At 39.5% G+C, this 18,936-nt stretch overlaps 1 protein-coding gene across 1 annotated transcript; it reads right to left on the bottom strand.

The window, feature by feature from the left end:
- Positions 1-14,493: 14,493 nt before the first annotated feature.
- MAGEE2 (MAGE family member E2) lies at positions 14,494-16,811 on the bottom strand. Its single transcript, XM_032329657.1, has one exon. The coding sequence runs from the start codon at positions 16,602-16,604 to the stop codon at positions 15,033-15,035; it is 1,572 nt and encodes a 523-aa protein (XP_032185548.1). The 5' UTR covers positions 16,605-16,811; the 3' UTR covers positions 14,494-15,032.
- Positions 16,812-18,936: the final 2,125 nt, after the last annotated feature.

Below are 18,936 nucleotides of genomic sequence, written 5' to 3' on the forward strand. Positions count from 1 at the left end.
AAATGGCAACTTAGCAAGACAGACAACTTTTAGCAGGTAGTCACTCTAGCCCAACACAGAATAAGAAAAAAAAAAAAGAAAAGAAAACCTTCAGTCTTATCTTCCTCCCCACAAAATCAGACTGTGTACAATGGATCAAAAACTATATATGGATAAATACAATAGACTTTCCTTTCCTCTTGAGTCTTCTAAATTATGTTTAAGGTAAAAGCAAAAATTATAACATTGTCTGATGTAGTTTTCAATGCAAATAGTGGAAATATTTACCAAAAAAAACATATACAGTTGGTGAGTAAAAGGATGTAGAGGGAGGTAAGTTTTCTACACTTCATTTGAAACTAGTAGACTTTGATACATTATGTATGTATATGTACTATAATACCTAGAGACCACTAAGAAAGCTGTACAATGAGGTAAACTGAAAAACATTATAGAGAAATCAAAATGGAATTTGAAAAATGTTCAAGTAACCTATAGGAAGGTAGGATAAAGAAAATGGTGAGATAAAAAATGAGAAGAAAAAACAGAAAACAAAAAATAAAAAGGCATATTTGTATCTTATATATCAAAAATAATATTAAATATAAATGGTTTATGTATACTATCTAGAAGGGATTGGTAGAGTGGTTTAAAAATCATTGCCCAGGGCACCTGTGTGGCTTAGTCAGTTCAGCGTCTGTCTTTGGCCCACATCATGATCCCAGGGTCCTAGGATCCAGTCCCGCATCAGGCTCCCTAATCAGTGGGGAGTCTGCTTCTTCCTCTCCCTCTGCCCCTCCCCCCACTTGTGCATGCTCTCTCTCATGCTCCCTCTCTCAAATAAATAAATAAAGTCTTTAAAAATATAGAAGTAAACCCATTGCCCAACTATATGTTATTTATAAAGTCTCATTTCAAATATGATGATAACGCGTATGCTGAAAGAAATAGAATGGGAAAAGCTATACAACACAATTTTTAAGGACATAGAAGAGAATTACAAAATAAAAGAATAAATTATCTCAGAAGATATGTAAGTCCTAGTATGTATGTATCAAACAATAACTGTAAAATGTATGAAGCAAAAATTGATAGAACTAAATGGAGAAATAGACATAGCTTCAATTGTAGTTGATAACTGCAAGACTTCTATAAATAGTTCATAAAAAAATTACACAGAAATTCACTAAGGATATAGAAAAACTCAATAACACTGTCAGTCAACAGGATCCAGTTGACATTTATACAACACTCTACCCAACAAAAACAGAATACACTTTTCAAATGCCCAAAGAACATATAATGAAATAGATCATGTCTTGGGCCATATAAAAAAACCTCAACAAATTCTCAATACTGAAATAATACACAGTGTGTTTCTAAACACAGAAAAGCAAAGTAGATATCGACAGCAGAAAGAAAAGAGGAAATCTAGACATCTAGAAGTTAAAAACATGCTTCTAAAGAATCCAAAGTTGAAAAGAGAAAATCAGTAATGATAAAACCATAAAATAAAAAGTAGAGTCTTTAAGAAAATGAGTAAATTTAATAAAACTCTAGCAAGACTAATGAATTAAAAAAAGATAGGAAACACAAATTACTTACATCATGAATAGAATAATGGGTATCACTACACACCCTGCAGATGTCAAAAGGTAACAAGAGAACACTATGAACAAATCTTCATACATAAATTTTACAACTTAGGAAAAAACGAAAAGCAGGTATTACTACAACTCATGCAATCAAAGGTACGTGCTTTGAATAACCCTATCAGTATTAAAGTAGTTGAATTTACTGTTTAAAAGATCCTCCCCCCCAAAAAAATAAACTCCAAACCTAAATGGCACCACTAGAGAATTTTCCCAAATATGTGAATAGGAATTAACACCAGTTTTACACAATCTCTTCCAGAAAATATGAGGGACAACTTCCCAGTTCTTTCTAATAAACTCAGTATTGCCATGACACCAAATCCCAAACATACAAACTGTAAAAAGAGAATATAACACACCAATAATGCTTATGAGTATAGATGAAGAAATTGTTTTTTAAAAATTTTTATTTATTTATTTTTTAAAAGATTTTATTTATTTATTTGACAAACAGAGATCACAAGTAGGCAGAGGCAGGCAGAGAGAAAGGAAGGGAAGCAGGCTACCTGCTGAGCAGAGAGCCCGATGTGGGGCTCGATCCCAGAACTCTGGGATCATGACCTGAGCTGAAGGCAGAGGCTTTAACCCACTGAACCACCCAGGTGCCCCTAGATGAAAAAAATTTTAACAACATATTGGCAAATAGAATTAAGCTATATATGTACATACACAAAATTGTATGTGTATGTATATATACATATACACCATGATCAAGTGGAGTTTATCCCATAGATATAAGGCTGGTTAAATATTTGAAAATCAATAAATGTAATCTACATTTTTAAAAGATTTTATTTATTTGAGAGTGCATGAGAGAGAGAGAGAGAGCACGATTTGGGGGAGGGAAGGGCAGAGGGGGAGGGGGAAGCAGACTCCCTGTTGAGCAGGGAGCCTGACGTGAGGCTTGATCCCATGACCCTGAGATGATGACCTGAGCTGAAGGCAGACAGTGAACTGACTGAGCCATGCAGGCACCCCTGCAATCCACCATATTAACAAGATAAAGAGAAAAATTATATAATCAAATGCAGAAAAAAGCATTTGACAAAATTCAAAAGCTGTTCATGATAAAAAAAAAAAAAAAACCTCCCAGAAAATTAAGGATCAAGGGAATTTTCCTCAGTTCTTTCATATCAGTTTTATTTGTGATAGTGAAATCCTGGAAACAACCCAAATGTACTCTAATAGATGAATAATTAAATAAACTGTGGCACATTCACACCATGGAATACACACAGCAATAAAAAGGGACAGACTATTGATACATGCACCAACTTGGATAGATCTCAAGGGTATTATTCTAAGTTAAAAAGCCAATCTGAAAAGTTACATGCTATATGATTCTATTTATATAACATTCTTGAGATGACAAAATTATACAGATGGAAAACAAATCAGTGGCTATTAGGAGTAAGAGATGGCAGAAGTGTGTATGAAATCAATTGTGGATGTGATTATAAAGGCAAGGGGAAAACATTTCCTGGGATAGAATAATTATATAGCTTGTATATGGTGGTGGTTACATGTGTAAAATGACATAGAACTATAAACATACATTATATCATTGTCAGTCTCCTGGTTTTGACATTGTACTATATAGCAGTAATCATAGGAAAGTACTGGGTAAAGAGTACACAGAATCTCTCTGTACTACCTTTGCAACTTCCCATGAACTGGTAATTATTTCAAAATAAAATGTTTAAAAACTACATTTTGCAATTTCCCACAATTTCAAATATTCTTCTAGGACATCATTTGCAATGTTTGTAATATCTTAAATTCTCATGAACAAATCCTACTTTCTCAACCCTTTCTATTATTGTTGAGCATTTGGTGTGATTCAAATTGTCATTTTAAATAAGTGGTGGTGAATAGAACATCCTTGTATTTAAATCTGTGCTGATAGCCAAAAGTAATTATGATACAAAGATTTCATGAGATTAAGTGACACTTAAGTGCCTGTGTATTTCAGAGCTTTGAATGAAATGTTGCCGAATGGCTTTCATTGAAGTTGTTCTAATAAAGGGTCCCATGATACAGTAACCAAATGAATGCCTCCAATGTGTATCTTTAATTACATTGGGCCTGTGTTCACTTAACTGACTAAAACTATTTGGTTCTCCTTATTGTTTTGTTCAGGCTTTAAAAAAATATTGTTATCCAAGTACCAGTATTTTGTTTTACATAAATAATAAACCATGATAAGATGATATAAAAATAACCAGAATTCCATGTAACACAAAGGTGTGAAAAAAAGCTTCATTTGAGAACATTCTATTTCATTGTATAAATTTTATGTATATATACCTATTTATACAAAAGTATAACCTTACCAAATATTTGCTTTTTATCATAAAGTGATACATCTTCAACATTTATGTGCCTTGAAATATTTTTTCTCTTTCTTCCTGTTTTGTGACAGAATTTCATTCAATTTAATGAAAAAAATCCCATTTTCTGTAACTAATTTTTTTGTTTTAAATCAAGCCTATTCAATCAATATTTTTATGGACTCTATATAGCCAAATATATATTTATCTGCTGGATTACTTCCTGAGAAAACCTTCAAAAATGTTATTTTGCTACCAAAAGACTCTCCATAAAGGAGCTAGGGTTTTTGTTTTGATTTGTTTTATTTTAATTTTATTTTTTCAGTGTCACAAGATTCATTGTTTATGCACCACACCCAGTGAAAGGAGCTGTTTTTACCTATGCTCCTATACATACAGCGTAAGAGATTTTCTCAACTCAACCCACATTCAAGCATTAAAATTATTTTTTTCAGGGCTCCTGGGTGGCTCAGTCATTGGGCATCTGCCTTCCACTGGAGTTGTGATCCCAGGATCCTGGGATCAAGCCCTACATGGGGTTCCCTGCTCCACTGGAGGCCAGTTCTCCCTCTCCCATTCACCCTGTTTGTATTCCCTCTCCCTCTGTGTCTGTCAAAATAAATAAATAAATAAAATCATTTAAAAAGTTATTTTTTCACTTTTCAAAAGAAAGAGGTCATCACAGTTTACCTTTGGTGTTTTCTTCATTAGAACAAATATAATTTCACTGTGGAAAATTAAGAAAGTGTGTATTACAATATATGCAAAAATAGTACCTGCCAAATTACTAACCAAAGATGTATAAAATTATAATGTGGTGAGAGAAATAGTCCTTTTTCATTCCATAGAAATTAAGTTACTGTTAATATTGTCTCCTAAAGTAACTTGTTTGCCATTAACCATTACTGTATATCATCATTTCTAATGTCTGTATGCCATTCAATTACATAGATAGACTTTTATTTCCCTTACTAATCAAATGTTACTGAAGAGTTGGCATTTTTTCCTCATTTAAATAAGTCTGGAATAATCCTCGAAGCCAAATGTAAGTTTACATCCAAAAATCGTTTCTCGCAATTCATTCTTAGAAATGGAACTGCAGTGTACTACGACATAATCATTTCTTTAAAATTTTCATGTACTATTTAATGTAGCCTCGTATAACCCACTACTAATTTATATTTCTATGAGACATGTCAGTACATGCATTTTTTCCTTCTGCATTCTCCTACCACGGATATTATAATACTTTTATATTCTAGGGTCATAAGCTGACAACCAGAGTTTTACTGTTATTGACAGTTTCAGCTGCTTTAGACATTGTATGATGTTTATTCGAACCTTAATTTTTTTCAAGCAAAGTAGAAAATTCAATTACTCTAAATTTCTCTACCTTATGGTAAGCACTTGTATTACTTTCCTATTGCTTCTGTAACAAATTATCACAAGCTTGCTAGTATTATTATTTTATAATTCTGGAGGTCAGAAGTCCAAAATTAGCCTCACTGGACAAAAGTCAAAGTCTCAACAAGGCTAATTCTATCTCAAGTCTCTGGGGGGGAATATCCATTTCCTTGCATTTTTCAGTTTCTAGAGGCTGTTTGTATATCTTGGCTCATGAACTTTTCCTCACATCACTTCAGTCTCTTGCTTCCTTTGTCACAACCCCTACCACTAATTCTGATCCTCCTGCCACCCTCCTATAAAGACTATTGTGATTACATTGGGTCCATCTGGATAATCCAGGATAATCTCTAATCTCCCTATCTCGGCATCCTTAATCCAATCATATCTGAAAAGTCCCTTTTGCCATGTAAAGTAACTAATTCATTAGTTTCAGAGATCATGACATGGACATATTTGAGAGACTATTATTTTGTCTACCACATCACCATGCATAATTTTTAAAAATATGTTTCCAATTTTTGTACATAAAGATAATATTGACCAAATTATTTCAGAGCTCTCATTTTATAGTTAACAATATGTATCGAATATCATTTGTTATTCTTTAATAGTCTTCTACTCCATCATTCCCAAATATTTTATACTGTTCCATTGAAAGAGGGACCCTAATTCTACTAACAATTAAAACTAAAGTATATGCTGTGAGAATTTAAGTTGACTTCAACTTTTACCTATTAAAATAAATGCTATGTTCTGGTCAAGATGTGGAATTACACCTCTCTTTTCCCTTTGTTTCCCAAGTCCCATTGAAATGACACTAAAGATTTATAAAAGAAGTAAATTATAAGGGCACTGAATCATAAAAGGCAGCACAGATTCAGGTAAATCTCTCTTTTTTAAAAGATTTTATTTATTCATTTGACAGAGAGACAGATCACAAGTAGGCAGAGAGACAGGCAGAGAGAAAGAGGGAAGCAGGCTTCCTGCTGAGGAGAGAGCCGGATGCAGGACTTGATCCCAGGACCCTAAGATCATGACCTGAGCCGAAGGCAGAGGCTTTAACCCATTGAGCCACCCAGGTGCCCCATATTTGGGTAAATATCTTAAAGACATATGTATAGGAGAAGATTTCCATGGAGCAGGAGGTATTCTTTTCAGAGGAGACTCAAAGAGCCTCAAAGCTCAAAAAGACATTGTGTCTGTGCTTGAAGGACTGCAGTGGAACAGCTGCACCAGACTACATGTAACTTCGTCCTTTCTCTCCAAGCTGAAGAAACTGGCAGCAGAGATAGCCTGAGAGTGTCTTAGAAGGTAATGCCTACTAAAAATCAGCACACAGACATGAGTTATAAAGCACATGTGAAAACTCACCACTGGGACGCCTGGGTGGCTCAGTCATTAAGCATCTGCCTTCAGCTCAGGTCATGATCTCAGGATCCTGGGATTGAGTCCCACATCAGGCTTCCTGCTCAGCGGGGAGCTTGCTTCTTCCTCTGCCTGCTGCTCCCCCTGCTTGTGCTCTCGCTCTCTCTCTCTGGCAAATAAATAAAATTCTAAAAAAAAACTTAAAGGAAAAAGAAAACTCACCACCATTAGATACTGAGTAGACCCAATAGATGGCAGAATTAAGGGAAAAAATGGGCAAATATTTAGAATTTTAAAATAAAACTGATTAAAATGTTTAAAGAGATGAAAAAGGGACTGGAATCCATAAAAAAAGAAGAGCATCCTTATTTTGAAAAAAGTAACAAGTTTCTTTTTGAAAAAGTAAAAGTTTCTTTTTGAAAAAGAAACAATTAGAAATTCTAGAAACAAAAAAGTTACACATTGGGATAAAACCTTAATAGATAAGTTATATAGTTGTACAGACTCACAGCTGAACAGAAAATTAGAACATAGATAAGGTGGCCACATTTGATTCATCTCTGTTCCCCAGAGTCTACTATAACAAGGCCAGCATATAGCAGGTGTTCATCAATTGCTTGTTAAACCAAACTGGGCAGGGACGCCTGGTGGCTCAGTCAGTTAAGCCTCTGCCTTCGGGTCAGGTCATGATCTCAGTGTCCTGGGATCAAGCCCCGCATCGGGCTCCCAGCTTGATGCAGAGTCTGCTTCTCCCTTTCACTCTGTCCCCCTTCCCCCTGCCACACTTGTGTGCTCTTTCTCTCTCTCTCTCTCTTTCTCTCTCTCTCTCATAAATAAAATCTTTAAAAATATAAATACAAATAAACTAAACTGGGCAAGTGGCCTTTTAATAAGCCTGAGTTCCAAGGGCTCCTTCAGTGTAGATGAGTCTCAAAGGCCAGGACAGCTTTCGGTTTGGGCTGAACTGGGTCTGACTCCTTGTGGGTAGGTTTGTCAGTGAGGGCCATACAAACAAGAGGCTTGAGTGCTGCCATTGATCTCAAGGGCCAGTTTGTTCCTTGTCATAGCTGGTCTTTTACTTCTGTTCATTCAACATGTATGACTACTGTCCTTCCCTGTTAGGAACTATGAATATATCTATGCCATACTTGTGTGAGGAGACATGATATAAAGGGTTAGCAGTTGTGCCAAAGCTCCCTCTCCTTACTTCTTCCATCCTAGGCCTTGCAGTCCTCCCATCCCCTAATCCAGAGAAAGGAGAGCAGTCCTGTGTGCAAGTAGTTCTCCATAGCTGGATCTCCCTCACTGTCTGGAATAATGAACATCTTCTAGAACAGCAGTCCTCTTTGCCAAAACCAAACCACACTGAGGCCATCTCAAAGCATCCTGTTGCCACCACTCTCAGTGGCAGAGAAGTTTATCTGAGCTGTGGTCCAAGCAGGTTAAGCCTTGAGAACAGAGGGCAGCTTCAGAAACAATGACCACTCTTGTGTTTTCCCTTTCACCATGCTACTTCTCTTAAAGTATTTTGAGAAAAGTGGAGGTTCAGAGGACAGAGATCCTACCCTGGCCAGCCCATGCCAAACCAAGTGCTCTAAGGAGAAAGGCAGTTTGAAATTAAGCCACTCAGAAAGAAATTTTTTTAAAAAACAACACAATTTACAATCTCACCACAAAAGAATATAAGATAGCTAAGAGGGGAAAGATCTGTACTCTGAAAACTATAAAACACTGATGAAATGAATTAAAGATGAACAAACGAATGGAAAGATATTCTATGCTCACAGGTTGGAAGAATTAACATTGTTATAATGTCCACATTACCCAAAGCAATCTACAGATTCAATGCAATCCTATCAAAATACCAACAGCATTTTCACATAATATATGCTTTCATTATGTGAAATAATATATATTTTGTCAAATATATATTATTTCATGTAATAATCCTAAAATTTGTATGGGACCACAGAATATATACTATTTCACATAATAATTCTAAAATTTGTAGGGGGCCACAGAAGACCCTAAATAGCCAAAGTAATGCCAAGAAAGAAAAAAGTGGAGGTATCACAATTCTAAATTACAAGGTATACAAAGCTGTAGTAATCAAAACAGTATGGTACTAACACAAAAACAGGCTATATAGGTCAATAGAATAAAGGACAGAATAGAGAACCCAGAAATAAACCCATGATTATATGGTCGATTAATCTATGACAAAGGAGGCAAGAATATCAAATGGGGAGAAGACAGTCTCTTCAATGAATGATGCTAGGAACACTGGATAGCTACATGTAAAAGAATGAAACTGGACCACTTTCTAACACCATACAGAAAAATAATCTCAAAATGAATTTAAGACCTAAACATGAGACCTGAAACCATAAAAATCCTAGAAGAGAGCACAGGCAGTAATTTCTCTGACATTGGCCATAGAAACATTTTTCTAGATATATCTCCTAAGGCAAGGGAAACAAAAGCATAAATAAATTATTGGGACTACATCAAAATAAAAAAAAAAAGTTTACAGTGAAGGAAACCATCAACTAAACAAAAGCAACCTACTGAATGGGAGAAGATACTTGCAATGATTTATCCAATAAGGGGTTACTATCCAAAATATATGAAGAACTTATTAGCTCAACACAAACAGTCCAATTAAAAAGTGGGCAGAAGGGTGCCTGGGTGGCTCAGTGGGTTAAAGTCTCTGCTCAGGACATGATCCCAGGGTCCTGAGATCCATCCCCACATAGGGCTTTCTGCTCCGCAGGGAGCCTGCTTCCCCCTCCCCGCTCCCACGCCTGCCTCTTTGCCTACTTAAGCTCTCCGTTTGTCAAATAAATAAATAAATCTTTAAGAAAAAGTGGGCAGAGAAACTGAATAGGCAATTTTCCATAGAAGACAGATGACCAACAGACACTTGAAAAGATGTTCAATATCACTCATCATCAGGGAGATGTGAATCAAAATCACGATTACTTATCACCTTACAACAGTAAGAATGGCTAAAATCAAAGCGACAAGAAATAACAAGTGTCAGCGAGGATGCGGAGAAAAAGGAACCCTTGTGCACTGTTGGTAGAAATGTAAATTAGCATAACTGCTGTGGAAAACAATATGTAGTTTTGTCCAAAAAACCCCAGAAATAATGTATGATCTAATGATTTCACTACTGGGTATCTACCCAAAGAAAACAACACTAATTTGAAAAGACATATGCACTCCTATATTTATTGCAGCATTGTTTACAACAGCCAAGATATGGAAACAACCTAAGTGCACATCATTAGATGAAGGTGTAAAAAATATATGTATAATGAAATATTACACCACCATTAAAAGGAAGATATTGTGCCATTTAAGACAACATGGATGGACCTAGAGGGTATTATGCTAACTGAAATAAGTCATACTGAAAAAGGCAGATACTACTCACAAGTGGAATCTCAAAAAAATGAATAGACAAAAAGCAGAATCACATCTATAAATACAGAAAAGAAACTGATGGTTGCTAGAGGGGAAAGAGTGAGGGGTTGGACAAATTGGATGAAGAAGTTACAAGCCTGCAGTTATGGAATGAGTAAGTCATGGGAGTAAAAGGCACAACCTAAGGAATACAGTCAATATTGCAATAGGGATGTAACATGACTGATGGTAGCTGCACTTGTGGAGAACATAGTATAATGTATAAACTTGTCAAATCACTAAGTTGTATACCTGAAACTAGTGTAACATTACCATATCAAATACTCAAATAAAAATAAGAAATAAAATAAGAAATAAGGCTGCTCAGACATTAGGATTGAGTTCCCAACTCCCTCCCTAACCCAGCCTTTTTTTTTTTTAAGACTTTATTTATTTGAGAAATAGAGAGCAGAGAAAGGGAGCACAAGCACAGGGAGCAGCAAGGGAGAGGGAGAAGAAGGCTTCTTCCAGGATCATGACCTGAGGTGAAGGCAGACATTTAACCAACTGAGCCACCCAGGCACCCCTAACCCTGCCCTTTTATCAGAGAAGTAATCCTCACCGGGACTCCCTCCGTGGTATGTAAAGCAGGGGATTCCTAATAGTCACTGAAACCTGTTTAAAGAGATCACACAGAAGCCCCTAGAAAAGTGTCTTGTGGGTGGGTGTTTGCAAAGAATATGTTATTAGTGCAGCTAAACATTATAATTTATAACTACCTGGGGCTAACATTCACCTGAAATAATTGTTTAAAAAACCCAAATACTAGTATTTCTAAGAAATCTGTTTTCATTTGAACTCCACTACCAAGGTGTTGACAAGTAGTCTTAAAAGCAGTGTAAAGAATCGACATATCACTAGACTAAGGTACAACTGGCCTGGGTTATAGTTCTGACATCATCAAATAGTAAGTGTGTGACCCTGGGCTTCTCTATCAATTTCTTGAAAATAGTTTTAAGTAACTTGCCCAAGGTCACACACAGCCAGGAAGTGAGAGAGCCAGCATTGTCCAGATTCAGAGTTCATAATCATTCTGATATACCACCCCCTCCTTATCATATGCTTAGTGTATTCGTATGAGGCCTAGAACAGAAATGTCCGAGAGAGCTAAGGCCCACTCTGATAATTCTTTTCCAGCTTTCTTTACAACTAACTTCAAACCCTGTCTGCAGAGAATTCCTTACGACATTGCCAGGTACTCACTGAGGGGGAAAAGAAACTAGAGTGAGAAATCTCACTGTCTGGAAATCCCCACTAGAAAGGAAGGAGGAGACTGTGGGGTCCTTGTCTGAACTTAAAGGGTACTTACGGGCTGGTCTAGATTGCTGGTATCAGAGGGTCTAGGGGCAGCAATCCTACAGCTGAGAGAATTACCTTGACGTCCACATGCCAGTCCAGCTCAGCTTTTCCTTGAATTATAATGTTCATTTTGATGGCTTCAGTGTATATATGGAAACTGATGGAAAGAAGGCATGAAAAGTCTTCCCTAACCACCCATCTTCTCCAGAAGAGGACACTCCTGGGCCTCAGCCACTGAAGGTGAATATGTTCTCGTCATTTTTTTTTCCAGGAAGGATCAAAGGATAATCTGAATGATATAGTATATATAGGATTATGAGCCCATATCTAACCAACACCAATTCTGCAAGCCCTAACTTGGCCAAAAGTTCAATACTTGTGATATTGATGGCCCAAAGAGTCTGCAAATGAACTCAAGACTATACCACTTTCCAAATTAATTCACACAGATAAAAAGGATACTTGGTTCAGTGTTTAAAGGCTTAACAGTGATTATACATTGAATTAATTCATGCAGCATCATTTATAAGTCTTGTTTACCAGACACCCACTTCCATCACCATTTATCCTAGGGGATGCTAATTCTAATTTTGTCTGTGTAAAAAAGAGAGTACCCAGACCTCTAATGGCCTTCAGAGGAATGGCTATAGCCAAAGAGAGACTACAACCTTTCCCTCACCATAGGCATGTGCTCCATTCAAGTCTCAGCTTTGTCACTCCTGGAAAACTACAAGTGGCGTCTTTGACCCAGGGGCTTTTTCCCACTTCTGTTTTTGCTTCCCGGGCTCCCCTTGGCAAAACATGAGCTCTGTCAGGTCATTGTTCTTTCAGGATTACAAAACACATTTCCAACATTTCTAGGGGCCCAGAAATGCTGATGTTTGAGTTTCTCTGGGTGGGAGATAAGAAGCAGATAAGGCTGGAAGCTTGCAGGAAGAGGGCAAATTGGGGAAGACTCATAGGACAGAGTAGGGACATTAAAAGAAAATGCACTTTCTACACCTAGACAGCTCTGATGGAGCCTGAGTGATAGAACAAGTTAAGAGCCTGGAAAATTTCAGCCTCACTTTCATCCTCCTCCAGATGGCTGTTGTCTTGCCCCTTCCATCATGTCATGCAGCCCTTCCTTATATTTCTTGAGAATCAATAAATTTGAGTGAAGACATAGCACAAGGTGGAGGGGGCCTATGGTGTAATGTACTGGAAAGAGTGTGAACCATAGCCAAAGGCAGCCCTAGACTCCAGTCCCAGCATTCATCAACTGCCTATGTGACCTTGGGCATATTATTTAAACCTGTTTCATACACTGTCAAATGAGGCTATAAAAATGCTTCTTGGAGAACTGGTGGAGAGATTAGAGGTGAAGAACCCAGCACAGTACCTAGTACAAATTTAGTGCCAAAGAAGTTGGCAGCTTTACGCTATTGTAGGTCTGGATGCTATACCTTCCTCTTGGCAGGTGTCTCTGTATAGGTACTCCCAGATCCCTGGATCCTGACGTTCTCAAGGATCCAGAAACTGCACCATCCAAAAAACCAGAGCAAGGAAAACTTGATTATGTTAATCCACCTCCGCCTCTCTCCTATCCTACAAGCATGTACAGATTAAGGGTTCAAGGAGACTAAAGAAAGAGAGGCTCTCAGCACGTAGGCAGGATCCTACTCAGATACTCTCCTACCTCACAACTCCACCCCCATCCCATTTTCCAGAACCCCTTTAGCTCTAGCTCTCTAGCTACGCATTTTCTCATTACTGAAAATCCTGCCCTTAGTGTTCAGTTTTTCCCGGAATGCTATGATAGGGGAGATCACTGAGACAAGGTGGGGGTTGTATCTCCCGGGCAACCGCGGAGTGCGCATGCGCAGTGGCTTTCTCAAGCAGGCAGTTGTAATTTGACTTCTGCAGGCAGCGGGATTTGGGACCAAAACTGTTCACCTCCCTTCTTCTCGTCCCCTCCCCCGGCAAAACGGTTGTGTCATTCTCTTCCCGAGGCTGACGAAAATGTGAGGAGAGTCTTCTTTCCTATGTTAGGAGGTGGCAGTTTGGGGGTAGCCCTTAGTGATTAAATGGATTAAAGGACAGAAAACTTATGGTTACTAGGGGGTGAGGAAACATAAAACCTATGTCACTGATAGGCACTCTCCCCCCTGTATCATCGGTGACTTTCCATATAACATCCACTCCTGAGCCAGGCCTCCTTTATAGAGATTGCTATTTGCAGGCTTTCTAGGGAAAGCTTAGGGAGAGCCCTGAGCAGGGTTAGAAGCTGCGTGAAGGATCAGGATGAAGATAGCCAAAGTGCTCACCTTAACAGCTTAGGTGCAGAAATAGACTGCACTGGCAAAGGATGCTCAGCAGAGCTCCAGGTGGATTGTTCGATTTGACCCAATATCCAAGACCAGCTGCCTTCAGGAGAACCACTGTTGATTCCTAAGACCCACTCTCGAGAATATGTGTCTTCCTTATCTCTGCCACAGGCTTCCCTCTCCCACTTCCCCCTTTAACTGAACATTGTCTTTGTGAATCCCACAAAAGGTGTTTTACATACTGATCCTGACTTCACAAACAATATCTCCCTCCCCCACTCCAACCTTAGGTCCTGGAATAGAAGTAACTAAAAGACAACTTGTCCTCAGCCCTCCATACCACCTCATTATCCCCTATCACCACCTCGTCCAATCCCCCACTAATCCTTTGCGTGATACCTCCTCCCCCTCCCCTACCCCTTCTTGTGCCCCATTGCCTTCTCCACTGTCCCCTCCCAGCACCTACCATTTAGCTGGAAGTTACTCCTGTGGCCTCTCCTAGCACTCTAAGCTTATCCTTATTATACATATTGTCACAGCAATAAAACAATTACTGGTTTACTTCCATGGCCCCTCCCCCTTAAGGCCAGGAGGTTCAGCAGGGTCTTCTTCATCTTTATATTCTAAGCACAGAGCATGGCAGGTGCTTAATAAATATTTGTTGAATAAAAGATTGCTTAAGCATAGGGTCTAATTCATTATAATTTTATTTTTCACTACATTTTGGAACAGCAAAGCAAATACAGGTAAATGCCAGCTTTTTTTTTTTTCCTTACACAAGAAAAGACACAAAGAAGGCATCCACAGATAAGTGATTTTGTGTTTGTTTTTTTTTGTGTGTTGTTACTATTGTTACTTAACTTTTGCACCACACCATTTTACTAAGTATTTCAAACAGTTAAAGAACAACTTTATATTCTCCACATCATAGAAAGATGTAAATATTACCAATACATTTTACACAACTATCTGAGCTTTTACATTAAAATAAGACAGGAATGGTAAATGAGCAATTTTATTTATAAACATTGATCATGAACCTAATTCAAGGGTACATTATAAGGAAGGAAGGAAGTACCATTAGGAATAGGACACAATAGCAAGCACAATGTGTACTTTCCACCCCAGCCCCGACTGACTTCTGATTTGGGGCCCCAGTGCCCATTTTCCCAGGGCCTCTTTAACTGATGCCACACAACTAAAGTGATACATTTCCCCAGATTTCACATGGAGCCAAAAAAGAACATGGCAGTTGCCTCAGATCTGGCTCTGGCTTCCTCATCTTCAACAGCCTCCCTATATTGCTCTGGCCAGTCCTGTGGTTGCTTTCTGTAGAGCCTGGCCATATACTCCAAGGCTTTCATTTTGGTGGTTTCAAGGTGAGCACGAGGACCCCACAGAAGCTCATATTCAACTGGATTAGAGTAGGACAGTGGCCTGCATTCCAAGTAGCGCTGTCTCATAAGCTTGCAGGTGATGGCATGCTTTCTTCCTACATCCACACCAAATCTTCGAAGCATGTTCCAGATGTTGGCCTCTTTGACACGGTTGCCCATCAGGAAAATCAAACCCAAAATTGGCATCACATATTCTTGAGGGGGTCTCCCCAGGCTGTCTAACATCATTTGCTCTTCTTCTGATTCCGGTTGCTGGACAAGGAGGTATATGTGCTCACTGGTATCAACCTCAATCAGAGAGAACCCATAGAACAGATCAAGGATTAGAGTAGCTCGACTGAGGATATTTGGGAACACTTCCTCAAATTCTTTGCCAGTGTGAGCCAGTAGCTCATCCTGATGTATAGGCAGCAACTCCTCAGTGACATTAATGGCCAACTGGACCAAATCATTGGCCTTATCATTCATAGTGTCCTCTGACCAGAATTCCAAGCCAGCAGCCTGTCTTCTTTCTTTGGCTTTGTCAGCTTCTAGGGCCTTGTTATATTCTTCAGGCCAGCTCCAGGGCTCTTCATCATGGGCCTCTGCCACAAACTTCAGGGCTTCCATCTTTGTGATTTCCCTGTGGGCTCTAGAGCCCCACAAGAACTCAAATTCAAGGGGATTAGTGCCATACACTGGCCAGTACTCCAAGAACCGCATGCGCACAAAGTCAGTAATGAGCAGGTTCCTTGTGTTCCCAAAAAGGTTGTTGATCCTCTGGGGATCACCCAACAAATCAACCTTTAACAGCAGGTCCCAAATGGATGCTTCTCTTGCCCGGTTACCATTCAGGAGGATGTGGCCTAGGACCAAGGCCAGGAGACCTGCCTTTGGCACATCCAGGGATTCTGCTATCCGATCAGTGGTCTGGAAACCCCGTTTGCTGATTAGGTTGTAAATGTCAGCCTGGGGATCAAGAACCCTCAGGTTCAACCCAAAGACCTGATCCAGGTGAGCTGAGGCTCGTCTGAGGATCTCAGGGAACTGATCTGAGTATTCTCTGAGGAACTCCAGCATCTCTGCCTGCTGGATAGAACCTTCGGTTTGGCTTTTCATTCGCATGAAATTCACCAAAGCAATCGACCTGTCTTCCAGAGGGTCGTGGACCCTGAGCGCCCCCAAACGTTGGGACTGCTCTTCGATTAGGACCTCGAGGTCGTTCGGGTCCTGCGCAGCCTGGGAAGCGCTGGCACCCTGAGGGCTGATTGGCGTATGAGAGCCCTGGAGAGCCTGGGGAACTAGCATGGAGGTCGGGGCCCCGGAGGCGTTACTAGCCTGCATCTCACCCTGGCAGTCGCTGTAATCTGCAGCGGTCTCTGCGCTGCCGCGGCGCGCATTCTGGCTTACCAGAGACATGGTTCCAGGAGCCAGGAGCAGGAACGGGGAAGTCAGCAATCTGTCAGAGAGAGGATGGTAGGAATGCTGGAGCCTCGGCCCAAGTCCTAAGCGGGAGACCCAGGATCGGGAGTGAGAGCTGGTGAGAGGAGTGATCTTTCCATACAAACAGCAAGGAGCGATGACCGCGACCTTCTCAGTGCTTAGCTTTGCCGCAGCCTACGCAGGCGCAGTCTGCTTCTGCGGCATGGTGGCCACGCCCCGCTTCCAGCCCCTCCCTCCCCCTCCTGCAGCGCACTACCTCTGCCAGCAAGGCTAGGCTGAAATGGTTACTGTTGAATTCAAACTTGTTAGGGCAGAGAATTCAAGAAAGGGGGTGAGGCACCTGGGTGGTTCAGTGGGTTAAGCCTCTATCTTCAGCTTAGGTCATGATCCTAAAGTCTTGGGATCGAGCCCCGGGTCGGGCTCTCTGCTCAGCAGGGAGCCTGCTTCCCTTCCTCTCTCTCTCTGCCTACTTGTGATCTCTGTCAAATAAGTAAATAAAATATTTAAAAAATACATATTTTAAAAAAAGGAAAGGGGGCAAAAAACGGAGGTAAAGCAAAATGAACAAGGGATGGGAGATGTTCAGTGACCTTTAATTGGTAGTTTTTGTGTGAAGTATAAAGTACCACGTTAAGAGACGGTAGAAGAGTCAAAGAGGAAGAGGAGGATGCTAACAATGAGAATTATTTTATGGATCCATTAATTTATCCACACACTCAACATACATTTCTTAAGTATATACTTCATGCCGGGCACAGTGCTGCGGGCACATCAGAGGACAAACATATGATTATCTTTTTCTGTGTGGAGTTTACATTCTGGGGTAGGTTCAAACGATGATAATAGTGGTGATGATAAAACGATGATAAAAATGGTGATAATAATGAGAGCTAACCATTATGAAACATTTACTATGTACCAGGCAGTTTCTGGTACTTCCACTTGCCCCATATTAAAACACCTAATGCTAGCTATGAGGTAGCTACTCTTAATGGTCCTCATTTTACAGATGAGAAAACTGAGTCAGAGAAATGAATTTACTGTTCAAAATCAGGCAGCAACAAAAGGAAGAGAACAGAATTTGAACCCAAGTCTGTCAATTTCAAGCATAAATACTTTCTCTGACACCATCTGCCATTCAAAGTTTGTTTAACCCTATTCATTTAAAATGACTCATATAAAGTAGATGGAAATAGTTGCTCTAATGTAGGGTCAATTAACATATGGTATAAACACAGAAGGAGCAAGCAAGTAATTACAGCTTAGTTTGAGATATCTTGGAATGGGGCACATGCCTCAAGGAGGAATTGAGCTCTAAGTGATGGCTAGGATAGAAAGGATCCATAAGGGAATTCTAGGCTGAAGGATCACCATCAGAAAAGACCCAGAGTTGTGAAAGTACAAATAAATTTTCATTACAGATGGTTAGCCAAAGTAGCTAGAGCCAAAGTCTCCTAGGATGGGTGGGAAATGAGGATGCAGATGGTGAGTCAGGAATAATTGGATTTCCTGCTTTCTAATTTAGCAGTGTAACAGAATTGGTTGGGGCCCCACAGGGTGGGAATGGCGGCACCAGAACAGGGCCTGGTTATTTAGAGGTTAGTCATGGGTTTGAGGAAGCATAATCCAAGCACTTTGACCAGGAAGAGTGTCAGCTGCTTTATTTTCAGGGAGTGCTATCAAAATAATTGGGCTAAATCCTAGCTCTCAACCATCAAGTTATGTGGTTAAATGTTGGGAAAGGAGAAAAAAATTACATAAGGTTGCCATCTGCAGCCACAATTGAAATCCTTCCTTAAATTCTTGATGGTAATAAATACTGTTACATTTAGTTACCCTGTGCTCAGGAATTTCTTCAGAAAACACTACTTTCACATGTGGAGGCCACTTACCTCGGACGTTTTCTACATGTCAGATGCTTTCTTACGGTAGCAGAGCAGGCAGTTCAAGACCATGGATTTTGCCAAACTGGGCTATATAAAACAATGTTTAGACAAATGAATATGTATGTTTTACAAGATAGAAGTGTGTGGTTTGTGTACTGATTATATCTTAGGAGAATATTGTGGAAAGCAGCACCAATTTGGAGCTGCAAAAAAAAGTGTAACTGAGATCAGATCTGATAGGAACCCCCAATCTGGTCTTTCCATTCCCCCAGGAGAGCACCAGGTTCTTTGTCTAGACAGGTGCTGCCAAGGTATAGATTCAGAGAGGATTTTTATTCTCCAGTCACAAAAGAAAACATATATGTTTTCCTGAAACCCAACTCACATTTTGTTATGGGTTAAAACTTTTTTTAAAAGATTTT

Source organism: Mustela erminea, chromosome X (assembly GCF_009829155.1).
Source record: "Mustela erminea isolate mMusErm1 chromosome X, mMusErm1.Pri, whole genome shotgun sequence".
In the NCBI taxonomy this organism is placed as follows: domain Eukaryota; kingdom Metazoa; phylum Chordata; class Mammalia; order Carnivora; family Mustelidae; genus Mustela; species Mustela erminea.